At 46.0% G+C, this 27,911-nt stretch overlaps 1 protein-coding gene across 4 annotated transcripts in view; it reads right to left on the bottom strand.

Annotated features, from left to right (window-relative positions):
• AK4 (adenylate kinase 4) overlaps positions 1 to 27,639 on the bottom strand; it is an 88,879-nt gene extending 61,240 nt beyond the window's left edge. Inside the window, exons 1-3 of one of the 4 annotated variants that reach the window (XM_072649747.1) lie at positions 27,550 to 27,639; positions 26,918 to 27,034; positions 25,390 to 25,653 (exon numbers count right to left, since the gene is read on the bottom strand). In XM_072649747.1, coding sequence (XP_072505848.1) covers positions 25,390 to 25,534 — 145 coding nt within the window. In that variant the 5' untranslated portion in view covers positions 25,535 to 25,653; positions 26,918 to 27,034; positions 27,550 to 27,639. Of the gene's footprint in view, positions 1 to 25,389; positions 25,654 to 25,949; positions 26,220 to 26,761; positions 26,822 to 26,917; positions 27,035 to 27,215; positions 27,402 to 27,549 lie in introns of those variants that run through there. The other 3 variants (XM_072649746.1, XM_072649749.1, XM_072649748.1) reach the window with 3 other exon arrangements.
• Positions 27,640 to 27,911: the final 272 nt, after the last annotated feature.

The raw sequence follows: 27,911 nt of genomic DNA, 5'->3' as shown, positions 1-27,911 counted from the left end.
CAAGAACAAAACAAAACTGGAATCAACCTAAATATTCAACACTAGGTGGATAATTGAATAAATTATAATACATTAATGAAATTAAATACTTTAACATAATTAAGACCAACAAGTAGGAGTAATATCAAAAAATCGGGAAATACTTTAATGAAATTACACAAGGGAAGAAGGGAGCAGAACGAGGCTAGAGTACACACTGGTCATAGTCATAGAAGAGAAAATGGGAAAGAATTAACCAAGAATTCCGATGGATGCTTGGAGAAGTAATTGGAAAATGATGGCCCTTGGGGGTCGAATTTTATTGGCTTAAATAGAAATATTTCAAAGCAAGTTTAATTTATTGTATTTATGTTCAGTGCCCCCAAACAATGCTCTAAGACAACCTTTATATTTTTGATTTATAATTATTGGTCTGGGCCTTAGATTCACTTGACACAGGGAACTCTCCAGTGAGGAATCTCTCTCTACCAACGCACATGGGCCTTCTCTATCACTGGGTCTTAGGAAGTTGCCTGGGATAAACAAAGTCACACAGGTGGTGTTAGAAGCAAGACTTAAGTCAACTTCTTTGTCTACATTGCTTCCCTTAGTAATTTATAATGTTATTAAAAAGTAATCAACGAGCATTTATTAAGTATCAGCTATGTGCACACTGGAGAGAACACAGGGCCTCACGTCAAAAAGACTCATATTCGTGAATTCAAATCGAGTCTTGTGTCAAAAAGACTCATATTCATGAGTTCAAATCCAGTCTCAGACATTTCCTAGCTGTGACCCTGGGCAAGTCACTTAACCCTGTTTGTCTCAGGTTCCTCATCTGTAAAATGAGCTGAAGAGCCAAGAAAATCCCAAAGGGGATCAAAAATAGTCAGACATGACTGAAAAACAACTAAACAACAACCTGAGTGAAGCACTGGGGGTAAAAGAAAAATCAAAACACAGTCCCTGCTCCGAAGAAGCCTCCAGTCTAATGTACCAGGAAGAACCAGGCAGGATAAATGGGGGATGATCCCATGAGAACATATGCATGGGCCGCACTCTGCACCACTGGGTGAAGGGAAGATTTATCCCACGGGAAGCACAAAGCCCACAGGGGAAGCCAGCTTCCATGTTGGAAACAAACCAACTGAGTATGAGCTGGGCAGTAAAGTATTTCACCATGACAGGGCAGATGAGGAACCAGCAACATCTGGTAGTGAGGTGCCAGGGAACCGAAGTTATGTTTCAACCTGACCCTGTGGTTTCCAAATGAGCCCCACCATGCCCTCTGGCACAGGCCCAAGGGCCAGAAGATCACATTCCATTGATTTCCCCCTTTCAAAAGAGGGAACAATTTATATCACCTCATGGCTCCTAGCCAAACAGCAATGGTAGTTACTAACCAGCCACAGCAGCCCTCACTTTCCAATTCCTTTTTAAGGAGTTTTTCTTTCATTGGAAAGGCATTGTGCCAGAGTGCAGAAAGAGCTAGCTTCAGAACCTAGAAGCTCAGGGTTCAAAGTCTCACCTCTGAGCCATCTGGGCAAGGCACCTAACACCTTTTGCCCAAGCAATCCTTTAAGGGTAAACTTTGCAGAGAAGGTGGCAACCTGCCTCAGTAGAGGGACGATCCCCATCCGGGCCTCCCTGTATCAACAAAATCCCCAATCTAGTCCCAGTCTCTATTATCCCTTCATACCATTTCCCTTAGCACCCAACACGATATGGCACCCCGAAGTCAGGCAGTTCTGCCTTTGTCTGAACCACAATATAACAGCTTACATTTCTAGGGCATTTGAAGGTTTGCAAATGATTACTTCACATGATTTGACCCTGAAAATAGCCCGAGGAGGCGGATTATCCTTATTATTATTATTTTTATTATTTTCCAGGCTCCCAAACAAGGGGGTGGGGAATCACCAAGGGATAGAGCCAAATTTCAAGCATCACCCCTGGCCCCTGCCTTATTCCCTTCATTCTCAAAGCACTTTGTCAGGAGGGAGGGGAGGGAAGAGGAGGGGCTCCCCAGTTGTGTCTAGGGTTGGCCCACTCTGGGGAAGGGTAGACACAGTCTGGACAACACAGGGAGAGTTCCTGAATGGCCAGTAGAGGAGCACATGCCTCACATGCTGTCTCACTTCCGAAGACTTAGAGCTACACGCTCAGGACACACTGGCTGCACTTCAGGTGAACAGATACTGATCCACATACATCATGATGAACTTCTGCTCTGAGTGACCCAAGAAGCTGCCAGACTCCCAACACACTTCTGGAAACATGTGCTCATCACTTTCTGCAGCTTCAGGTGCTCCAGGATGAGCCCTGGGTCCAGCCTCCCAGCCTGGCCCCTGCCACATCCCTGAACTCTGAGTCAAAGTTGCCCTCCATGGCCCCCAAGCAAAGTCACCCAGGAACCACCACTACTACTGCATGCACTGAACTGTATCATCCTTATTTTACAAAAGGGGAAACTGATGCTAAGGGAAGCCCAGAGTCACACAACTACCTAGTAAGAGTTGGAGGCAGTATGTGAACTGAGGTCTTTCTGACTCCAAGGCACCCTCAGCACCTGGAAACAAAAAGCAAGAGGTAGGGGAGAGTGGTAGGATCGGAAGGGACTACTAAGTCCATCTGGTCCAACTCCAAACTAAGAAGCTCCTTGAGTTCACCCCTGACAAGTCTTCGAACTTCTCAAAAAATTCCAAGAAGAGGGGCTCACTTCCTACCGAGGAGCTCCTGTGTCTCCTGGAGAGAGGTATAATTCTTAGGAAGCTTGTCTGTGAAACCCAAATCTGAGTCTCTGAAACTTCCATTCCACTGTTCCCTGAGGGGGACGGGCGGCATGGCTAACCAGGGCAAGGCCAGGTAGAAAGCACAGTGGCTTAGGCACCTGAGGAGACTTTACTACCTGTGCAGACTTGAGGAGGCTCCTTCTCTTCTGTGGGCCTCAGTTTCCCCTTTAATGAGGCCAAAGCCCTTAGGGCCCCTCCTAGCTTTAAATCCTAAATTGACCTCAGAAGGCAGTTTGCTCATTTTTACCAGCTTGGTGTTTCTGTACAAGGCACACGATGTGTGAAGCTGTGCAGAGCAGCTGGGTCATAGAGATCCAGGCATGGTCTAAAGTCAAATCTGAAGAAAGGCGACTGAAGCAATCCCAGGCCCACCTAGAAACACAGCTCTTCATCCTTCACTGTTGCTTGGTTGGTTTCTTTTGATCCAGATGTGGGAGGAAAGACTGTCTCCTAAGGCACACAGGACCTGTTCTAAAATGTAGTGTATGAGAGAGCTGCCTGGGGCCCTAAGAAGTTAAGACTTGTACAGGCTCATATAGTCTATATCATGTGTTCCGGGCATGACTAGATCCCCAGGTCTCCTGGATCTCTGGGCAGGCCACCATGCTGACCCCCTGACCCTTTATAAAATCAGCAGCTTCCTTCTGCACCCTGTCAACTCTTAATAACAAGCCTTCCATCCAAGGGACTGCTCTGATAGCAGCCATCCCCTTAATTCTAGAGATGAAAAGTCTCATCCCTCTAATTCAGCCAGGCTCCCCGAGGTACAGGCTTCCCAAAACTACAAACTCATTAAGTCCACACCGTGTTCATAGCATTAAGGATAGGGAATCCGGCAATTAAATGTAATCCCTGAAGAGACCTACACTCTAAGAAAGGGGTTGAGACATCCACAAATAATTACAAAACAAATTAGAATACTGTGGAAAGTCATGACTTACTGCCTCTGACAAGGTATGTTCTTTGAAAAGCAGCTCAGTGTAGAGAGAAGTGCACTGAACTTGGAATCATGTAAGACCTGAGTTCAAATCTCATCTCTGATCCACTACATTCTGTTCCACCATGGACAAGTCACTTACTTCCATAAGCCTCAGTTTCCCCACTGTAAAAGACTGGCAATACTTTTAACACCAGCCTTCATAAGGCTGAAACAAGATAATCTACACAAAACCCTTTGTTCATCTTAGAATAAATTAATCAATTCCAGCTCCAGTCTTTCCATGGGCCACCCCCCACGCCTGGAATGCAGTGCTTCCTTACCTCCAACTCACAGAATCTCTCCCCTTCTTTGAGATCCAGCTCAAACACCGCCTTCTATAGGAAGCCTTTGCTAATTCCCTGCTATGGGGAATCCCCAACTGCTATGGCCCTCCCCATACTCCAGTCACCTTGGATTCGGGTGTTCTACATTTACCTTCTTAATATTTGTTCCATACATACTTCTCTATATCCTGATTGTCTCCTGTTACAGTGGAAGCTCCTTGGGGGCAGGGATTATTTCATTCCTTTGCTTTGTATCTCTAGTAGCTAGCACAGTGGAAGCATATAGCAAGCACTCAATATGAGATCATTAATTAAGTTCCGGATTGAGAAGTCCATCAACACAAATTTATTAAGTGCCTACCATGTGTCAGGCACTGTGCTAGGTATCACTGTGTGATACACAGACAGATGATGAAATAAACTCTAAATAAACTCAAGGATCCCCCCAAAGCTCTGGAGGCCACTCTGTCTGATGCTTTTAATACCTGTGAGCTCGAAGGTCCATCTGTGGTGCTTCATTCTCTTTACAAAGCAGCCCACTACCCCTCCCAGACTCACAGGGCCCTGATGGGTTGGGCATGCTATGCCTTGAAGGTTCACCTGTCATTGATCATGGGGTTCCTGGCATGAAACATTGCCAGGAGGAGGCTGGGACTGCCAAGCTTAGTCCGTATGGCATTGAGGAGCACTGGAGCAGTGAGGACACCCCAGGGCAGCTCAGCCTCCCTCCTTCTTCAAACTGCCAGATCTAGATCCACCTCATTGCCTCGGTACCCATTCAATGGACACAACACTAATGGACTGACTCAATGGGACTGAGCTAGAATAGTCTGTAGGGGCCTTTCCATCTCTAAATCTAGGATAATTAATATAATTAATTGTATTCTGGCTGCATTCCATATCTTCTTGTCATCATGCCTTCTCAATATGTCTTGACTTTGACCAGTGGTGAACAGATCAAAGGTCAGACAGAAGGACGGTGCAGAATTATAGCACAAGTGACCTTCCATTAGAATGCCAGATCTGGGAGGATCCTTTGTCTTTATACCTGTATCACACAGCACAGCTCTTAGCACATAGCAGGCGCTTAATAAAAGGGAGTTGGTTGATTGGCATTTTTCTGTTTACTTCTCTGTATAAATGCTGTTTCCCTGAAGTGGAATGGAAGCGACTTGAGGACAGGGCCAGTTTCATTTCTGTTTTCCTATCAAGCACAAGGCACAAACAGAAGGTACTTAATAGATGCCTACTGATTGAACTGACTGTGTAGAGGTTTCCTCTCAATAAAATGGGAAGGCCTTGAGGACAGGAATTGCTCTCCTCTTTCGTCACCACAGACACCACTGAGATGACTTAGCTGCCTTCTCCCTCTGTCCTTGTGCCACTGCTTATTTTTCCCAGAACCTCCAGGTTGAGGAAGGGCCCAGGATGGCCAGCTTTCATTCTCCCATTACATTTCAGCTCCTTTTTCTAAGTTCTCTTCCCTCACTAGAAGGCCAGGCCCCCAGGGCAGGGGATCTTTCTCTTTGCACCTATTTGTATCCCCAGCACTTCACCTGGCATACAGTAAGTGCTTAAGAGATGCCTGCTGAGTCAACTTGATTTAAAAAATGCTCATAGGCTTTTTTTTTCCTTTGCAGCCCAGGAGTTTAGCATGCTAGGGAAAGTCTGTAAGTACTTGGTGAAGTGAAATCAGCAGAAGTGAGTTTCTAATGGATATGCCAGAAATAACACAAGCCTGAACAGGTCTGACTAGGCTGGAAAGTCTAAGAACCATTAAACAGTCTCTCTCTGCCTGAGGACCAGTCCAGCACTGAGAGGCACATCCCTAGCAACCGAGTGATAGGTGGGGAAATTCTGTGGCCAAGGCAACCCACAGAAGAAGGAAAATCAAGATGCTTCTCAGTCCTGCAGGACTCTTTTCTGTCAGTCTTTTCAGAGGCAGAGCAGAGAATGAAAAGAATCATGAAACTGTTGGAAGCACCTAGCATCAGCATGGGCTGTGTCGTAAGGAGATGAGTGCCCTGTCTGGTGGTATACAAGCAGAGACTACATGATCACACAGAGATGTGTGGAGATTTCAATACAGTGGAAGAAGCCCAAACTCTGAGATTCTATAGACGATCTCAGTGATTTGTCTTTTCAATGGCTTTTTGTGGTTTTATATCTGAAGAACAGATCTGACAGCCTTGCATGTAAACCTTTGAAATGAGATGGGAGAGTGGCTCTGTCATTTGTACTTTCCTGTGGGTTGCTTGTGACCGTAAACAACCTGGACAGATAGCCACACTTTGGAAACTCCAGGAGCTGCGATTTGGCTCATATAAACATAAGTAGTCCCTCCACCTATGACAATTACAACCCTCTGTGCCTTCGCACACTTGCATTTGGTGGTCACCACCTTGCTCTAAAGTCCTGAACCCTCTGCACCAAGCTAGGCTGATCCTCAGACCATGGACACAGAGAATCAACCCATCACTGGTCCTGTAACTGAAGGAGTCCCAGCTTGGAAGAAACTGCCCATGCTTGTACTCTGCTGGGAGGGCCTGGGAGAGCCCAGGGCCACCTCCCCAAACCAGCTGGAAGCTGCCTCAGGGTAGGGAGTGGTTTGTATTTATATGTCCAGTGCCTGGCACAGAGGATGCCTGAAACCAATGTTTGTGAAGTCACTGCTTGTTCAAAGAAAGGGTTTAGTAGGAGAACCAGTGAGGATATCATACCAGCTGGGATTTATATGGTGCTTTAAGGCTTACAAGAATTTTACCCATATCTCATCTGATCCACATGACAATCCTGACTGGCCTTATTTTTATCCACATTTTACAAACGAGGAAAATAAGGTAGACAGAGGTTAAATGACTTGCCCAAGGTCATACGGCTGGAATGTGCCTGGGACTGGATTTGAACTTAGGTCTTCCTGACTCCAGTCTCCAGCCTCACATGGCTTATAGTGTAAATACTTTCACACACATACAACTAAAAAAATCATTTCCATACTCCCTTTAGAAAAATATATTGCCTATGGCTTGAGACATCACTTAAAAAGAGAACAGTAGGGGAGTGGTGCAGGGTATGGTTTTACGAATTCACCTATATAAGGAATTCCAAGTATGGAAACTCCCCCAGATAACGTAGACCAGCCACTCCTTTGTGATCAAGTCTTAGCTTCCTAAGATACAGAGTAGTTAAAAGGCTTGCCCAACACCATGCAGCCAGCATGTCAGAATCTGGGCTTGAAGTTAAGTCTTGCCCGACTTCAAGGCCAGCCCCCAATCCACTCCACCACGCTAATTTCCCCTTGTGCTTTAGACACCTAACATCTGTGATGCAGCTGTTTAAAAAATGTTAATATGATTTTCCTTCAATCTTTTCAGGATCTCTGATTTCCCCAGCATGGGTCTATACCCTATCCCCAAGAGACCTCGGAGAAGAAGGAGGAAGAGGATGCTTTCCAGATCACGCAGCACTTCTGATATATTATTCTTGTTATCATTATTATTAGACTCAAGCCTCATGACAATTCTGTGGATTTAAGAAAGGTTGTAACCCTGTTGTTACATATGAGGAAACTGAGGCTCAGGGAATTGTGATGATTGACTAATTTACCCAGAGCGTACATGTCAGAGGCAAGGGCTGAACCCAGGTCTTCCTGACTAAGAGGCCAGCTCACTCTCTCAGCATCTCCATAATGGGAGCCCCCAGGTAGGCCATGGCATGATTTCCAAGGGCTCACCATTAGGAGACAGGGTCATGGCTCACACCCTGCAATGGCCCCCTCAAAGATGTGTTTCTTGTCCCCATCCTTCATCCACGATCAATGGATCCTCCCCCACCACACACACTTCTCTTTCTGGTGTCAGCAGCTCTTTGCAAGCTCTCAACCTGCTCCTGGCAGGGCAGTTATAATCCAACCATGGGGTGCGAGCTTTAGTAGCCTGATAGGCAGCATTCCCTCTCCTCACCCCGACCCTAGCCCCTATAGCATATCTTGGCTGGGTCTGACCTTCCAGGGCCCCAGGCTCTTCCCTTTTTCCCTTGGACAAAGTACGTCACAGAATGAGGAGAGAAGTATGGGTAGACATCTCACTATGTGATTTCCTGGCAAACCCTCTCCCTTCTGAACTTCACTATTTCTGCCTCCTTCCAATCTGCCAAACTTCATGAACTCAGTGTCCTCTTCGACTATCCCCTCCATCCCTCAACTGCCACATCCCTTTTCCATCTCCATCGCATCTTTCACCTGCTGTCCTTTTTTCAGTTGTCACACAGCATTCTAGTTCAGGCCTCATCACCCCTCACCTAAACTACCAAGGCAGACTCCTAACTGACTGCCTGGCTTCAAATCTCTCCCCAAGTGGCCAGAGGAGTATTCCTAAAGCACACTTCTCATAATGTCACACCTTGGAATCCCAACCTCAATGAATTCAGCGGCTAGTACCTCGAAAATCTAGTAACATTTCTTCTTTATCTCATCTAATTTCTATTTCTGCCCTTCACAATGTACATATTCATACAAAATGTATAGGGTAATATTGGTACATACTGTATGTAATTTATAAATAAATAGGCACACATGCTCAAAAATGTCTTAGCAATAGTCACATTATTTAAAAAGTTTGGAGACTTCTGTGCCATCTACCACACCACACTGCCTCTCAAGCTGGTCCAATATCCACTGTTGTTGGTTAGAGCTAGCAAATGAATCACACTGGCTATTCTTATCACAATCAGTTTGGGGACATGTTAACAAGGAAGCAGCGACAATGCTGATTCTGAAAGTTAGAAGGAAAAAAATAAACCACACCAAAGCAAAACCCCCTCTATATAGACTATGGCAGAAGACTCAAGATGGAATCTCTTCTTCTGCGGGTACCTTTCCCTGTTCCCTCCCTCTATCCCAAACCCAACATGTGCCTTTCCTCTGAGATCACTGCCTGTTACACTGTATGTATCTTATACATAGTTGAGGCACGTTGTGTCCCCCTGCACCATTAGACTATAAGCTCTATGAGGATAGAAATAATGTTTTTTCCTTTATCTCTTCAGTGATCAGTACAGTGCCTGGCACATAGTAGGCTTGTTGACTGAGAAGTCCAGTACACCTTGAAAAAAGAAGGTCATGGGATTATGGATTTAGGGCTGGAAGGACATAGAGTTCACCGAGGCCATCCTCATTTTCAAGATGATGGAACTTGGGCCCTTTGAGCAGTGATCTCCCTAAGGGAGGTGAAATTTCTTGCCTGAGATCAAACTTGGAATGGGAAGTCGCAAAGGCTGATTTGAAGAGGGATCTCCTGACTCCAAATTCTAACATCTTTCCCTGCCCCACATTAAACCAGATTTAATGAAGAGAGGAAAGAGCCTGAGATCATAAAAGCCGCCTTTGCAATGACACCTATGGGTTTAACCGGGGTTCTCTTTACTAAGTATCCTGGGAGCCGGAGAATGTCCCCACTACACAAATGGGAGACTCAAAGATGTGCCCACACTCTCCCGCTAACTCCAAGACCACACAGGACATGGCCACCATACACAGTGCCTTGTAAGAAGCCTCACAAGAACATAGCCCTGAATTCCTCACTTGGGCAGCTAGCCAACAGAAGGTGCTGAGATAAAGAAACACGGGTCAACAAGAAGTCATTTCCACTCTAGCCCCAGGTACCTGAGAGCTAGCCCCCCAAATGGAGTACAGCCATCTCAGGGGAATGATCTCCCCTGCAGGCAGATCTTAGCCCTTCACAATGGAGCATACTCAGCCAAAGGCCATGTGATATAGAAGGATCACCACCAGACTTGGAAGTCAGGAGACATGGGGTCAAGTCCTATCTCTCCCACGTGAATGAACGAATGAATGAATGAATGAAACATGAATTAAGCAGCTAGGTCTCACACTGGAAACAGCACTGGCTCTGGAGTCAGGAAGACCTGAGTTCAAATTCAGCCTCCAACGCTAACTGTATGACCCCAAAGAAGTCACCTAACTTGTTTGTCTCAGTTTCCTCAACTGAAAAAATGACAATTATTACAGCATCTATTTCTCAGGGTTGTCTGAAGGATCAAATGAGATATTTTCAAAGCATTTAGCACAGTACCTGGTACATAGTAGGTGCAATGTAAATGCTTATTCCACCTTTCTGTTTATCAAGCATTTAATATGTGCCAAGCAAGTGCTAAGTACTCAGAACATAAATACGAAAAGCATGCAAGTATCTGCCCTGAGAAGTTTACCTTCTAACAGAAGACAACACATAGAGGGGAGGGGTGGCCTTGGAGAGGCCTTCTGGACTGGAGATCAAAGGGTCATTGAGCAGAGGCTCAAAGTCATAGACGGAGAAGCTTACACAGCAATAACAGCATGGACTCAACTACGATTCCGAAAGCTAGAGGTGAAACTGGGTCAGAAGCTCATTGGCAAACTCAAGACGTTGGCTTAATTCAGCAATTCTTACAGCGATCTTGGGACTTAGAAGTCCCCAAGATCTTTTCAATGTCAAACTATATTCATAATAAGACTAAATTGTTTTAATTTCTAATACCATAAGCATCAAAAGATACAACCCAGAAAAACAACAGGTCTTTTAGGGGATCTTCAATAACTATTGAGAGTATAAAGGGATCCTGACACCATGAAGTATGAGAACTGCTAGTTTTAGGTGGCGTCTAATGTCCTACCAGCTCTAATGTTCTCTAACTCAGAGACGATGAACTTAAGGCACGCTGGTCACAAGCCTGACAAAGCGCTAAGACCACAGGCAATGCTGCCTGCTGCCCAACCTTGGGGCAGGTGAGAAAATCTTTGATTTCTTGATTATCATTCTTCATCCCAACTCCTCTGCAGTGGGACTGATAGGTTACTCTGACTAAGAGGCGCTTCTTAACTCTCCAGTTGACCAACTAGTATATTACTTGGAAATTGAGGGCAAAATCGTTCAAATATAATACCAGTCACTCCTAGTGAGATCACAGGAAGTCACGCAAGGCAGAACTTTTGAATTCTAATCCTAAAGGACCTTGGCATCAAAGATCTAAAGCTAGAAGAGATCTTAGAGGCCACTGAGGCCAACACTCTCATTTCACAGAGAAGGAAACTGAGGCCCCTAGAGGTTAAGTGACTTGTCCAGGGTCACACTGCTAGAAGATAGCTGAGATGGGATTTGAACCCATGGCCCTCCTGATTCCAAGTCCAAAGTTCAACCCAAAGGCTTCAAGTGAAAAAAAGCAAAGCACACAGGGCAAGACAAGGGTCTTACTATACATACCTTTAAAATTACTACTTCTACCTCTACTATCTAAACTAAGATTCTATAATCTTATCACCAGATAGACTTGGAGGTCCCATCTACCCCTTCTGATCCTATGATATGAAATGTTGTCATGAACAACAAGAATTAACAGATGTAGAAAAAACTTCTGACAAACCACAACACTCACTCCTATGAAAAACCCTAGAAAGCTTAGAAATAAATGGAGTTTTCCTTAAAATGATGAGTAGTATTTATCTAAAACCATTAGCACCCACTATCTTTAATGGGGATAAGCCAGATAAGATTGGGGTGAAACAAGGATGACCCTTATCGTCACTATCATTCAATATTGTTTTAGAAATGCTAGCTATAGCATTAAGGGAAGAAAAAGAAACTGAAGGAATTAGAAGAGGCAAAGAAGAAACAAGAGCTGTCATTCTCTGCAGATGACAGGAGGGTATACTTAGAGAATTCGAGAGAATCAACTAAAAAACTGGTTGAAATGAACAACTTCAGCAAAGCTGCTGGACATAAAATAAATCTACATAAATCACCAGCATTTCTGTATGTTACTAACAAAGTCCAGCAGGAAGAGACAGAAAGAGAAATTCCATTTAAAGTAACTGGAGACAATATAAACTACTTGGGAGTCTACAAGACAAATCCAAGAACTATGTGAACACAATACAAAACACTTTTCACACAAGTAAAGCCAAATTTAAACAATTTGAGAAATGGTAATTGCTTACTGGTAGGCTAAACCAATATAACAAAAATGACAATTCTGTAAATTAATTTACTTATTACAAAAATAAGTATTTTATAGAGCTAGAAAAAATCATAACACAATTAATCTGGAAGACCAAAGGTCAAGGAGAGAATCAATGAGAAAAAAATGTGAAGATGATTCCTCAGCACAAATCTCAAACTATTACAAAGTGGTCACGTCAGAACAATCGGGTACTGGTGAAGACACGGAGTGGTGGATGAGTAGCACTTATCAGATACACAACAGTGGGACTAACTAGGAGTAAATAACCATAGTAATCTAGTGTTTGACAAACCCAAAGATCCAAGTTTTAGGGACAAGAGCTCACTACTTGACAAAATTGCACCAAGGTCAGCTATCACACTGATGGTAAATTCTTCAACTTGAAAAGGCTACAAGCCAAGACCAAAATGGAGGGAGTGTTGGTGCAGGATTTTCTGTTTGCAGATGATTGTGCACTCGATGCAGCCTCAGAAGCTGACGCAACTAAGTATGGGTCAATTCTCTGCTGTCTGGGCTAGTTTTGACCTAACAATTAACACCAAAAAAAACCCACAGGTGCTCCATCAGTCACCACCACACCATCTATCCTTGGAATCATCAGATACAGCAAATGGAGAAGTTTTGAATGCTGTGGATAAGTTCACTTACCTTGGTAGTGTACTTTCCAGGGATGTATCTAATGAGGTTGACACATGCGTTGCCAGAGCTAGCTCAGTGTTTGGGAGGCTCCGAAGTATGGAATAGAAGAGGTGTTAGACTGACTACCAAAAGGAAGGTCTACAGAGTCGATGTACTGACCTCACTGTTGTATGCCTGTGAAACCTGGACAGTCAACCAGTGCCAGGCCAGGAAACTGAATCGCTTCCATTTGAACTGTCTTAGGAAGATTCTGAAGATCATTAGGCAGGATAAGGTACCAGACACTGAAGTCCTTGCTTGAGCTGAACTGCCAAGCATTCAAACTATGCTTCAGAGAGCGCAACTCTGATGGGCTGGCCGTATAGTTCAAACGCAAAACATACGCTTGTCAAAGAGACTATTTTACAGAGAACCCACATAGGGCAAATGCTCATATGGTGCTCAGAAGGGAAACAAGGACACTCTCCAGGTCTCTCTTAAGAACTCTGGAACTGATTGTGTGACATGGGAGACACTGGCACAGGATCATTAATCATGACGTACCCACATCAGAAAGTATGCTGTGCTCTATGAGCAAAGCAGAACTGAAACAGCTCAAAGGAAGCGCAGGATGCACAAGTTTGGAGAATCCACCCCAAATGTTCACATAGGCTATTTATGCCCAACCTGTGGTAGAGCATTCTGAGCTCAAATTGGTCTGACGAGTCATAGTTGGGCACACTGAAACTTGGCTCTAGCATAATGATGTCATTTTGGTCCTCTTCGAGAACAAAGGACATCAACCAGGTAGAGACCAACAACTCATACTGTATACCAAGATAAGGTCAAAATGATTTAGACATAAAGGTATTACTGAATAAGTAAATCAGAGGAACATGGAATATTTTGCCTGTCAAATCTACAGATAAGAGAAAAATTTGTGAAGAAAAAGAAATAGATAGCATTACGAGATGTAAAATGGATAATCGTGATTACATCATATTAAAAAAGGCTTTGCATAAACAAAACCAATGCAGCCAAGATGAGAAGGGAAACAGGACATGGGGGGGCGGGATTTTTTTTTAACAACACATTTCTCTGAGGAAGGCCTCATTTCTCAAATAGAGAACAGTCAAATTTATGAGAATACAAGTCATTTCCCAATTGCTAATAGTCAAAGGTAGTTTTCAGCAGAAATCCAAGCTATCTACACTTATATTAAAAATGCTCTAAATCACGACTGATTACAGAAATGCAAAATCAAACAACTCTGAGGTACTACCTCCCACTTATCAGATTAGTTAATATAAAAGAAAAGAAAAATGACAAATGTTGGAGGGGACGTGGAAAAATAGGACACTAATGCACTGTTGGTAGTGCTGTGAACTGATTCAACCATTCTGAAGGTCAATTTGGAACTATGCTTCGAAGGGCTATTAAATTCTGCATAAACTTCTACCCAGAAATACCACTACTAGGTCTGTATTCCAAAGAGATCAAATTTTTAAAAGGACCTATATTGTGGGGGCAAAATATTGGAAACTGAAGGGACACCCATCAATTTGGGAATGGCTGAACAAGTTGCGGTATATGATTGTGATGGAATATTGCTGTGCTATAAGAAATGATGAGCAGGATATTTTCAGAAAAACCTGAGAAGACTTGTCTGAACTGATGCAAAATGAAATGAGAGAAGCAGAACTTTGTACACAGTAACGGCAATACTGTACTCTGATCATCTGTGAATGACTTAGCTCTTCTCAACAATACATGATCCAAAATAATTGTGAAGGACTTAGGACAAAAAATACTATCCATCCCCACAGAAAACACTGATGTTACATGAATGCTAATTGAAACCTCCCTTTTTTAATTTATTATTGAGGTTGTTTTAGTCTATGTTTTCTTTTACAACATGGCTAATATGGAAATGTCAAGCATGACTATGTATGCATAAACTAAATCAAATTGCTTGCTTCTTAAGGTGGGAAGGAAAGGGAGGAAAATAATTTGGAACTTAAAATTTTAAGAAATAAATGTTAAAAAATTTTTGTTTACATGGAATTGAGAGAAAATAAAATAAAAATTAAATGGAAAAAAAGAAATGTCATCATAAGCTGTGAGTTCCCTGAAAGCAGAGACTGTCTTATTGAAACTTAACCTCACCTCCAATTCGTAGCACAGCGCCCTGTACCTGGTAACAACAATGATGATAGCAAACTAGAACAGAATTGTTACTTGGCTATTTTGATCCATGTCCATTAAACAGAAGATGAAAAGAATAAAAATTAAAATTGTAGCTGACATCTAGGCATCACTCCAAAGTTATAGACATTGTCCCCTTTGATCCTCATAACTCTGAGTAGTGGGTGCTAACACGTACTATCCTCATTTTATGTTGCTAATATATTTCCAACTAAGATAATAATTGTACAGTGCTTAGTACAAGTGCCGAGAACATAGTAGGTACTTAATAAATGCTTATTCCTTTCAGTTAGGGAACAGGCTCAGAAAGGTGTAAGCTACTAAGAGGAAGAGACTGATGCAGGAATTAAACCAGGGATTCTTGACTCCAAATCCACCTTTCCACTACACCAAGCAGCCGTCTTTATTGAATAATTAAATATATGAAATTCAAGGTATAGGAGGGTTCTGCATGGCCATCTGGTCTACTCTCTGCCTGAATAATAATAATGAGCATCTGTGTAGCTCTTTAAGGTTTGCAAAGCACCTATGACATCTCCAACAACGGTCATCTTGTCTTTGCTGGGAGTCCTGGAGGGAAGGCCTAGACCCTCAGTCCTGTGGCTGCTCATTCCATTTAGTTATAGCTGTTAGGAAGCGCTCCCTGACCTCAGATGCTCATGGGCTCATTGACCTTAGAAACCATTTAATCTAACCCCTTCATTTCACAGATGGGGAGCCTGAGGCCCAGGGAAGCTGAAGGATGAGTCCAAGCTCACACAGGAAGTAAGCATCAGAGGATGTTTTGTGCCCAAGTACCCTGTGCTTGTAAGGCCAGGGCTTTTCCCACTGCACTAGGCTGATATTCACTGTTCGTTCTGCTTTCCATGGACAAGCAGCTTAAGTCCACTGCCCCTTCCACAAGACAGCCCTTGAGGTACCTAAAGGTGATGAGCACATACTCCCTGAGTCTCTTCAATCGATCCTCAGGAAGCATTTTCCCTTCTCCTGATCATTCACCCTTTTCTAGATACACCATCATTTGTCAGTTCCCCCCTCTATCCCACCCCCCCACCACCAAAGACCTAAACAGACTGTCTTCCTTGGTCTCCATGGCCAAAAACATTCATCACCTGATGGCCAACCTTCTGGCAATGGACCTCCCTCACTTGCTGAGGCAGGAACTTGGATGACAGTCACACAATTCATCACTGAATTTGGCCTTGGAGCCCCTCCAACGTGGACAGATGTCTCAGAGCTGTGAGTTCATTGGCAGAGCCAAAGATGAGGAGGAGGTGACATTGGACAAGATAGCTTTAGGAGGTAATATACAGCTAATATAACAACTTCCATTAATATAGATCTTTAAAGAGTGCTTTGCCTACAGTTTTTTTCTGGATAAATGACAGCTAAGGAATAAAGGCCAATTCAGCTCTAGCATCAAGAGGCAGTATACTGCAGCAAAACTGGGACTAGATTTGAAGTCAGAGGATGCAGGATCAAATCCCACCCTAGTTACTTGCTCTCTGTAAGATCCTAAGCAACTCAAAAGACCACATTGTTTTAGATCTGGAAGACCCTTATAAAGGACCATCGCATCCAATACCTTCATTTTGCAGATGAAGAAATGTAACTCTGGGCCTCAGTTTCCTCATCTGTAGAATGAGAGATTAAATGCCTTCCATCTCTAAATCTATGATCATTAATGACTTCTTCCCCATCTATTTTGTTCCAGATGATGGGAATACAGAGACAAAAACTCAACAACAATCCTTATTGGTGGGAAACATGAACTAGTGTGAGAAACAATAGATGGCAAGATACAGGCACTGCATTTCACCCTCAAGAAACTAAATCCTGAGGAGGGTCAATCTTTATTTTCTCTATGCTAAGTTGAATTTGATCTCATTCGATTCTCAAAACCATCCAAAACTCATGTTATTAGCACAATTTTACTGATAAGGAAACCGAGGAGATGCCAAACTTGAACTCATGAAGATCTGGGATTTGAATCCCATCTCAGACAACAGCGGGATGACCCTGGGGAAGTCACCTCACCACTCTCTGCCTCAGTTTCCTTATCTGTAAAATAAGGAGGTTGAGCTCAATTACCTTTAAGGTCCCTCCCAGTTCTGAAATCCATGATCTATGACCCTGTTGCTTGGGTTGAGGGCTTCAGTCCCACACTCTCTAGTCTGTATACACCAAAATCTCATAGATGAATGTTCACCTGAGGGTTTTCCTCCCAATCAACAAGCATTTATTTAGTACCTACTATTTATCAAACTTTGTGTGAAATACTTAATAGGGAGAAAAAGACAAAAATGAATCAGTTCCAGCCTTCAATGAGTTTGCATCCCACCTGGGGAAAAAACCAGTATGTAGCTAAGAATAGATCAAATATATATGAAATAAATGCAAGATACTACATGGGATAAGCCAATCAGCAAGCATTTTTTAAGTGCTTACTGAATTCCAGGCACTGTGCTAAGAGCAACTGGATACAAAGAAAGGCAAAGAGAGTCCCTACCCTCAGTCAGAAGGAGTCAGGTCCCATAAAGCTCAAATATACAACCAATATAGATCTAAGGCCTGGAATATCACCCGAGTTTAATAAGAAACTAACAGCATGTTCCTTTTAAAGTCACAGCTGAAAAGCTTAGCAGGGTGCAGTGGCAGCATTTCCAATGCCATGGATGAAAGCCCATATATCAGAAACTCGGGAAGAGAAGGTGTCTTTGGCACCGTCCTGAGGGAGGGTTCAAATGTCAGGATAAAAGGACCCATGTCTCTTATGGCTCGTGCCTGGCACAGATGGCAAACCCCATGGAGTCAGTCAGTCACTCAAACAAGCACTGATCAAGCATTTGCTTTCTGCCTTCATGCTGGGGGAGATAGAGAAAGGGAGAAACAAAGGAGTTTGTGAACTGTTTGAGCTAGAGGGTGGCTACGAAAATGACAAGCCCTCTCAAGATGGCAGCTTTGGCCAACAGAAAGAGCCGGGCTGCTGCCTTGGAGGAGTGGTATCCGGCAGGAAGAGACCAGAAGACCTGGGTCAGTCCCACGTATGACTCTGACTCCCTGGGTGACCCTGGGGAAGATATCAAAGCTCCCTGGGTCTCTTTCCTCACATGCAAAATGAGTGCCCCTCTGGCTTTTGATCTAGGATTCTCTACACCACAGGAGTCAGCTGACCACTCACTGGGAAGGAGGTAGAGGGCATGCTTGCTCCGGGTAGATGGATGACCACTCTGAGATCCTCACTCAAGGCCCTGGGAACTGCTCTGGAGCCACCGAGAGGCCAAGGCAGTCTCAGATTTGTCTTTGCATCTAACTTCCAGCACCCGGGTCTGGGCTTTACAGTAAGCAAAAACTGTATAGATCTATGTAAAGATCTATTAATTTAACAGGTATTTAACCTTTACCTCATACAGTTTTAAGGGGCCATCCCTCATCAGGAACTGATGGAAAACATACTGTTCCTCAAAATATATTGTTCTGCTATCTTCAAAAAATCAGTTTGAGATCTGAAAAAGGCAAAGTTGTCTGGGTTCTTAGGCAACAGGAGGCCCACAGTGCACAGAGTTCCAGGCCTGGAGGCAGGAAGATCCGAGCTCAAATCAAACCCCAGACACTTACTAGCTGGGTGATGCTGAACAAAGTCTGCCAGACTCAGTTTCCTCATCTGTAAAATGAAGAAAATAAGAGCACCTCCCTCTCAGGGTTACTGTGAGTATCCAATGAGGTAATACTTGTAAAGAGCTTACTTAGTACAGTGTTCGGCACATAGACAGGGTTTAAAAATGCTTTTTTCCTATCATGTACAGATAGATATGTGTGTGAGTGTAACATATACAAGACATATAACACAAACACATGCACATAACACATGTATCTATGCACATTCACAAACATGTAATAGATATGCAATACGGTAAAGGTGACTTCATAAATTCATACATGTGCACATATATAAAAATAGAAATGCATGTTTACGTATATAGATAAATACGTAACACACATATAAACTAACAATCAAAAAGTCACCTAATTTGCAAGTTGGACAGGATCTGGACTTCAGTGGCCTATGACTAAAAGCGGGATCAGCACAGTGCCTGGTGTAAAAGCAGTCCGCTGATGACTGAGGCAGGGATGCAAATCTAGCCATCTAGACAGTCTCTTCCTGTCGATCTCCAGGGAGGGCAAACTCACCTCATCACAAGGTGCTCCATTCCCCTTAGGGATGGCATTCTCATTGCTTTTTTTTACAGCATCAAGCCTAAATCCCTTCCCTCCTTAAAACAAGAGAAAGGTTTTCCTCTTCTAGAATCCCATGGAAAAAGGCAATAAATCCCAGTAAGACTGTTCTGTGTTAAAAACCAACGTCTGACAGCCACAATACCATATGGATTGTTCTACTGATCACCAGCATCACTAATAAGCAAAGTAGATGATATTTCTGTTTTACGCTTCGCCAAGTGCTTTTCTTAGACTGTAAATTCCCAGAAGACAGGGACCTTTTCATTTTTGTCATCTAGGTAGATCAGTGGATAGAGCACCAGGGTGACCTGAGTTCAAACGCAGCCTCAGCCACTTACTAGCCATGTGATGTTGGACAAAGTCACCTCACCCTGTTTGCCTCAGTTTCCTCATCTGTAAAATGAGCTGGAGAAGGAAATGGCCAACCGCTCCAGTATCTTTGCCAAGAAAGTCCCAAATGGGGTCACGAGGAGTCATACATAACTGAACAGTAAATATTTAATGGTAAGCACAATGATAGAAAAGACTTAATATGAGTTGTGCTGATTCACTGATAAAAATACCTTGTAAGCTAAGGAATCCAACTGTTATCAGCTCCATTTCGCAGAGAAGGAAACTCAGCTTTATAAAGTTGAATGACTTGCCCAAAGCTGCTCAGCTGAAATTGGAAAAAGTTGAGTACAGGTGGAATTGGAACCCAAGGCTCTTAAGTCTGAGTTCAGTGTTCTGGGTTACGTCTCAATGATTCTTTCAGTAAGAAAACCTATTTTCTGACCCAAAAAAGGCTTTCCAGACAACCTATGAAAAATCAACAAAATTCCTCAAGGACCTGAGAGTTCATTCACTCAGGAATTCTTTGCATCACTGAGGCAGATATATAATTCACACTAACTACAAAAAGTACCTCCTGAAAATCAGAACATTTTAACGACTCTTCCTTGGTCACACAGCCAGGGAGTGTCCAAGGTGAGGATGGAGCCTGAATCTTTCTAATACTGTCAATGGTGCTTTGCTGCCTCTGAAAGAGAAGCCTTGTAGAAAAAAAAAGGAAAAGAGAAGCTACTGAAGAAGGCTCCCTCTCAGCAGCAGCAGCCATAACGGATCCCTCCTTTCTATGGGCTCTGCTAAGATTTTATACCACTTCTGCCCTTTTATATTACACTGAATTATACCCTTCTGTACATCTCTTATTCCCACAGAGGGACAGTGTGGCATGGTAGAGTGTTGGTCTTGGAGTCAAAGTTGTTCAATCATGACCGATTTCATGACCCATTTGGGGTTTATCTTGGCAGAATACTGGAATGGTGTGCCATTTCCTTCTCCAGCTCATTTTACAGATGAGGAAACTGAGGCAAACAGGATGAAGCTGCCCAGGGTCACACAGCTAGGAAGTATCTGAGGCTGGATTTGAACTCAGGAAGATGAGTCTCCCTTCTCCCTCCCTTCTCCCTCCCTTCTCACCTCCCACATCCCCTTGAGACAGCCCAGCAAGCTCTCCAGCCCAAAGTTCATGTACTTTTCCTGGTCTGACTATCTCTACCCACTCAATGACAGGGTCCAGATGCTGTTATTTTTCCCAGGACAAGGACAATGAGGTTAATCTGAAACCCACAAGGCCTGGCAAAGACCAGAAAATGGCTAATGTGTCCCAACCTCCCCCACCCCCCAGCCTTGGTACTCAGGATACTCCTCCCTGTCCCATGCCTCTATAAGTATCTAGCAGGTTCTGCCTCATAGAATCCCCTTTTTTGCTCAGCTCAAACTACAGCAAACCTTTCCCCCTAAGGCTACACATCCTCCTACTCTGTAGAGAGATTTATATAAGTGAACATGAACTCCTTGGGGGCCTTCCTAGCACCCAGTAATATAGATTAATAATGTATTAATAATGCTTCTTGGTAGATTCTGCAGATCAACCCTACCTAGGTTTCTTATAACCAGCTTTCCTGTCCTTTCCCATCCTGGAAAGACCCAAGTCTGGTGTCAATACCTTCCTAAAATGGGGGGCCCTAAACGGGGGTCAAAACATTGCTAAGACCCTGAAGACCACTCATTTTCTGCTGCTGATCCTGCCAAGTGTGGCAAACATGGCTAAAGTGGAAATTTGCTTTCTAATGGAGTTTGTTTTTCTTGCCTTCCAAGGGGGAGTGACGGGAGGGGAAGAATTTGGAACTGAAAAAAAATTAAAAGTCTCTGTGGTTTAAATAAATAAATAATTTACAGTGGTCCCCAAAGGCTTTGGAAACCATTCCTTAAGGTCCATCTTTGGTGCCAGCCTTCCCTGATGACCTCCACTGAGAAGGCGCCCTCCTCAGGGATCTCAAAGCACTCTTTGGAGCTTTCTAAGTATTTTCGACCTTCTCTCCACTGTGTAGTAACATCATTAATAATAGTAAAGAGAATAACTCACAATAAACCAACAAGCAGCCAAGTACTCCCTCCCAGTCAGAGCCTCCCCCCACTCCCCTAAGCACTGGAGACACAAAACATTATCTCATTTAAGCCTCACCTCTGCCCTGCAGGACAGGTACTCTAATTCTCTCTGTTTTACAGATGAGGAAATGGAGGGCCAGAGGTAAAAGAAGCTGCCCAAGGTCAGCCAGGGAGTGAGTAGCCAAGTTGGGATTTGAACTCAGAACCTCAAATCCAGATCCAGTCATACTTTCATTACACCACACTGTCTGGCTCCGGACAGCAAGAGGCCACGTCAAAGTGCCCAGACTCCAGGTTCAGCTCTGTCAATGACTTATTTTGCATTGTTGAGCAAGTCAACTCAAAAGAGGAGGCTGGAGCTGTTGGTCTCTGGCAGCATTGAAACCAGAACAAACTGCAGAGACTCTTAAGGTACCCATCGATATCAAGGTATTTCCTCAGTACCCTGTAGAGAAAACAGGGCTGGACAAAGTAATGGTCAAGAACTTATACCCAACGGGTCATGAAAAGACTTTTTGAAATCCCCTCTACCCTTAGACACCACCTTTACTGAGGTCTAATATCTGCAAATAGAGACAGTTTGGTATGGTGCAGAGTGCTAGACCTGGCCTCAGGAAGATCTGAGTTCGAGAGCTCTCTCTAATCCTTACTATGTAACCCTGGCCAAGACATTTTACCAACCTGGGCCTCAGTTTCCCTTATCTGTAAAATGGGGGTAATAATAGCACCTCATTCACAGGGTTGTTTTGATGATGGAATATTAGAAGTAAAGCACTTTAAAAACCTTTAGTGCTACAGAAACGTGAGCTTATAAGACTATCAGAATTCTATCCCCTGCTCCCGGAGGGCAGGAGTCATTTCATTTTGGGTCTCTGTATTACCAAGGCCTAGAATAATGCCAGGCACATCATTAGTAATAACAGATTTAGAGCTGCAAGGGACTTTGGAGGGCATGTAACTACATTCCCCTCAATTTACTACATGAGGAAACTGAGGCAGGGAGTTTCAGTAACTTTTTCAGGATCATACAGTTAATAAGTACCTGAGGAAGGATTTGAACCCATGGCTATCGAACATCCAATACTCCCTGGTGCCTCCCACTCAGTGAATGCTTATTGACTGATAGTAGAAGATAAGCTCGCTGAGGACAAACTTGTTTCACCTTTGTCTTTGTATCTTAGGTTCTGGCAGTCAGTCAATAAGCACATACTACTGAGCACTTACTATGTGCCAGGCACTGTACTAATCCTGTTGGGCTCATGAAAGATACTTAGTAAATGCTGGCTGTCTATGGCCTTAATGAGATCCTTGGCAAGACACAGAAAGGAGATACTTTGCTTCTAATTTCCCAAGACCAAGAAAACAATCAACAGACAGAAAAGTAAATAGGATGTTTTCTGGTTTGCAACAATCATCTCTCCTTGCTTAGATAAGGAGGGGAATGAAGAAGAAAATACCAGCCCCCGAAACCCCCACAGATCCCAAGTAAATGCCACTTGTGAGTCAACTACTGACCCTCCCCTTCTTGTCCGGTTTCCACTGTAAGACAAAACGCATTTGATATCGGCGCTCCAACAGACAAAAAAAGTGAGGTCTTTGACATCTCTCCTCATTTCCTATTCTAGTGGGAAAGTATGTAATAAAATGCTGAAAAAAAGAAAGGGGGATGAAGGAAAGAGGAGAAATAGAAGGAGAAGGCAGGTGGCAAGGAGGTAAAATCCCGAGGAAGGGCTGACAAACATCCATCTTCTTCCCCAATCCTACTCCCTCTCCTTCGACCTCCCCATAAGCAGAGAGGCTACAAGCCCTGAAAAGCAGCAGGCTAGCCTGTACAAACAGCTTCCTGCTGGAAGAAAGCCTGTCATCACACTCAGCCATGGGGAGTGTTAAGATACTGGCCATAACCCACGCCAGCTGTGGCCTCCCTTCCCCTCCCCTCCTAGGCTTCCCATGACTAGAGGTGAAACCTGACCCAAACACACATCCCTTGGGCTTGGAAGTCAGTAAGTTCACTCCCCCAGTTTTTAATACATACTGAAAAAATCATGGTAGATTCAGCATGGAGACAATTCATCTGTACATGAAATTCATTTCTTTTCTTTTCTCTTTCTTTTTTTTAAAGCCAAGTCATTTTACCAAGCAATGTCCACAACACAAAATCTCAGACCAAGCATGATAGATGTTCCTTCTCCCTTTTGTGCCCAGGGAAGCATGGGTACCCTTGCTTAATCTGGTTGGGGGGCACACAAAAAGAACTCCAGATGTATCTCCCCATTCCACTTCTGATAAGTCATGCAGTCTTCCTCTCTCTCTGACTCCCAACCCATCACTTCCCACCCACCGCACCCTCATCCCCAAGCAAAAACCAAACGAAAAAAAGAACACTAACATGAAACTCTCTGGCTATAATTTGCAGCAAGTATGGTACAGCCTCTGGTTTAAATACCACCACTGGCCATTACTGATTGGGCAAGTCACTTTACCTCACCTGGACGTAGTTTCCTCATCCGTATAATGGAGGAGTTGGATTATGGCCTCTGGGGTCCCTTCCAGCTTTAGACCTATGATGTGTTTCCATATCACTTAGGAACTGTGGTATCCCATGGGCAAGTCGCATGCCACCAAGGACCCCTGAAGAAGGGATGCATTACTCAAGCCAACACTAAAAGCTCCCTGCTGGTCCAAGTATTTCCAATCATTCCACCACCCTTCTCAAGAATTCCCAGGAAAGTTGTAATGAATCAAAAAAAGATCAGGCCTGAGGTTAGAACTTTCCATAATTTCTAGTTCTTTCTGAAGTTGTTTACACCTGAACACTGAACAAAAACGCCTTTCAGAAACAGAGGAATGCCAAGAGTTAACTCCGGGAGAGGAGGAGAGCCCTCCCTCCACGTGTTTCCACACCAACCTGATCAGGAGGGAATCTTCTCCCTTCAGGTGGTAGGGGCTCTCAGCCCACGGGCCTCCTCCACTGGGCAAGCCAGACAGTGGGACAGGCTCTGAGATTCCGAGCTAAAGAGGGCCTCACAAGAGTTCGGCCCCTCCATTTATCTTAGGGATGAAGAAACAGGCTCCAACGAGCAGTTTAGTAAATGTTGACCCACTGCTTGGCCCGGCCCAAATTCGCAGCTGGGGACCAAGTTTTCTACAGACTTCTCTTTCTCAGTGACTTCACTGAGACAACGAAGTACTTGTCGGATGTTAGAAGCTGCCTAGGGCATTTCGAGGTTAAGAGACTGGCACATACGTGTCACACAGTCAGTATGTGTTGGAGGCAGGAGGTGAATTTCTGAGTTCCTGGCCGCCTCTCAGGTTCGGGAGAGTCGGGGTCCTTTCAGAGGACGGAGGAAAAAAGGGCTTTTGAGTGAAGGAGAAGGCAGCGTTCAGGAGCCAGCCGCGGCCAGCTGAGGTCAGAGAAAAAGCGGCAGCGGACTTCTGCGGGTTTTTCCAGGAGAGGCAGGATTAGCCTTGGGGCTGGACAGAGGGGATGCTCCCCCCAACCCACCCCCCAAGATATCCAGCCGCAGACTTCCATCCCTGCAAACCGTGCTGTTCCCCGGGCCTCCGGCAGCCCTCCCCAGAGACTCCTCCCCATTTCCCCAGTTCCAAGTCGGGTACGGTTAATCCGCAGCCTTGGCTGCCAGGCAGGCCGGACGCTGGTTGGCTGCATGCGCCCCGGCACGTACGAGGGGAAGGAGGCGGGAGGGCTAGCGATGCGAGGGGTCATTTTCTCTTTCAATCACACGCGCGCGCGCGCGCACAAACACGCCGAGACACACACAGACACACAGACACACGCACGCACACACACCCCACCCCACCCCCCGGCTCCCTCTCTACTCACCCGTGTCTGTCCGGATGTTCTCCCGTAGAAAGTGGCCGCTGGAGAGGTGCTGGAGCCCGAAGCTGTCCGCGATTCTCTGGCACACGGTCCCTTTGCCTGAGCCCGGGGGGCCCAGGATCACGGCCCGGAGGAGTTTGGAAGCCATCACCTCTCGGGAAGGCGAAGATAGGCGCCCCGCGACACCCGGGACGGATGGAAAAGCCCAGAACTCTTCTGCCCTTCCCCGCCTCGGTCCCCCTCCGGTGGGCCACCGCGTCGCTGCCCCTGGAAGACAGAACGAGACTTGGTGTCCACCACCCCCGCGCCTGGCACACGCGGCCCCCAGCTGCCCTCCACGCCACCCCAGTCCAGCCTGGCTTTATCCCCTGGCCCCCCTGCGTAGGGCTGGGAGGGAACGCTGAGCCCCGCCGGGTCAGAAGGCAGCTCAACCCAGCCCCTCTGCTCCCACCCCCAACACTCCCCGAGTGCGGAACCAGCGCTTGGGAATCCCAGAGCGCTGTCCCAAGCCCCAGGAAGGATGCACCCACGAGCCCTGCCCGGGACCAGCCAGCCCCACGCACCCCTCCGGTGCCCTTCGGGTTCTCTGCCTCCGGCCGTCTAGCCCAGTGTGTGTGCAGGGGGGGTCCCTCCTCTCTTCCCACCCAGTTCTCGCACGTGGGCAGCGTTAACTAAGCAGCGCTTCGTCGAGCCCTCCCGTGGCCCCTCCCCGCCTCTGTCCCCGCCTGCTGCCGCGACCGCTGCCCACCGGCCGTGGGAACTCGCCCAGGAGTTCCAGTGGCGGCGGCGGGTAGGCGGGAGGGGGGCGGCGCTCCCACCTCCAAGCTGTGATTGATCCGGGGCACTCGTCCGCCTGCCGGGCCCCTCTCCCGATAGGGGGGAAGGGGAGAGGGCGGAGCCCCAACTCACCGACTTAGGGATGAGGATGGGGGTGGGAAGGAAGGAGGCTTAAAAAAAAAAACAGCCTTAAGAAAACACCTCGGTGGCTAATGAGCAGTCGAGGGGCGGTGAGCTAGTGCAGTCGGCGCGGCGCCCTGTACTCGGGCCGCCCCGACCCTCTTGCCCAGCTAGGGAGCACCGCATGCCCCATCGCCACCCCCACCCCATGCCTCCTGAAGCAAGACCTCGTACTTGTCATAAATCTGGAGCTTGGCAGAGACAAATATCTCATTTTACAGACGAGGAAACTGAGGTTCTGAGATGTTGTCATATGTTCACGGTCACATAGGTAGTAAGTGTCAGAGGCAAGATTCGAACCCGAGTTTTCCAGACTCCCAAATCCATCTCACTAACCCTTGAGACAAACTAGCTTTGTCGATGTTTGCCCCCCTACCCTCCCCCTTTTCCCTTCCTTTCTCCTCCCCTTTATTCCTACCTGTTTTTGTCAGTTCCTCTCCTTTACCCACCGCTCTCCTCCCCGCCTCTAAGCCAAACTGGTTTGGTCGTTCTCATCCCTCGCCAGCAGTCTGGGTCAATATCATTCCCCCTCCCATTGGGCGAGGTAGAGCCCCGCCCCAAAACTATTTCTCACCTTAACCCCAGGGCCAGGTAGCGGGGTTCGAGTCTGTTGCGGTGCTAGGACGGGTTGGGAGGATCTGTTGCACCTTCAGCCTCAGGGCTATGGGACACACCCCTACAGGGTGAGAGGCTAGAAGAGGGAGGGAAACTCTTTTCTGTCTTCTTTCTGCCCTGGGCACTACCAGCCCCCATACCCCCATTTCCCCACTCCTAGCCCCCTTCTCACCCCATCCACCTTCACTTCCTCACGTTCCCCCACCACCCCCAGCACGCCGGGCCCAATTTCACGTTCCCCATCCCAGAACCTCTACCCTAGTTCCTCCAGTCGCTCCGCAGGCCCAGCCCCCCAGCAACCCCCGGGCCAGCCCTCGCCCTTGCCCGGCTAGAACCCTGTCCCAAGTCATGGGAGCCACCACCAGTGGTGTGGAGCTGGGGGGAGGCAGGATCTGGTGCTGGCTGCCAGGGCTGCAATGGAAAGAGCCGCGTTCCTAGAATGTACCCCCGCTGGAACTCGGAACGCCAAGGCCCTTAGAAACATTGTTGCACGCGGCAGCCGGGTTCTAGAGCCCAAGTCGTGGAACGCCTTAGGGCGCTGGGAGGCCTGGGCGGTGAATCTTAGTGGGGCCGGCGGCCTTGGAGCCTCACCGCCAAGTATCACCCCGTTTCTCCGGGAAAGTGAGTGTCGAAAAGAGACCACCCAACTCGAAATGAACTTGTGGCATCGGAGGCCGGCTGCAGCCCGCAGGCCCTTCGAGGCCTGGCCCTTTAAAGGGCTGTGTCTGGGGGGTGGATCGGTAACACCCCCTAATGGGAACGGATGCTGGCGCTGGAGCGGAGCTTCTCCGGGTGCAGCGGTGGCGACCGCAGCTGCAGCCCAGCAGCGCCTCCTAACACATCCCCCGGCGGGGAGCGGTGGCTACACGCCCTGGGCCTCTGCCCTCCCTGGCAAGCCAGCTAGACCCCCTCCCCCGCTAACGCCACCCCACCCCACCCCCGCGCCTCCGCCC

This window comes from Notamacropus eugenii, chromosome 2 (genome assembly GCF_028372415.1).
Source record: "Notamacropus eugenii isolate mMacEug1 chromosome 2, mMacEug1.pri_v2, whole genome shotgun sequence".
NCBI classification, from domain to species: Eukaryota; Metazoa; Chordata; class Mammalia; order Diprotodontia; family Macropodidae; genus Notamacropus; species Notamacropus eugenii.
Note: the sequence above shows the minus strand (reverse complement) of the source record. Positions and strands in the feature narration are given on the sequence as shown.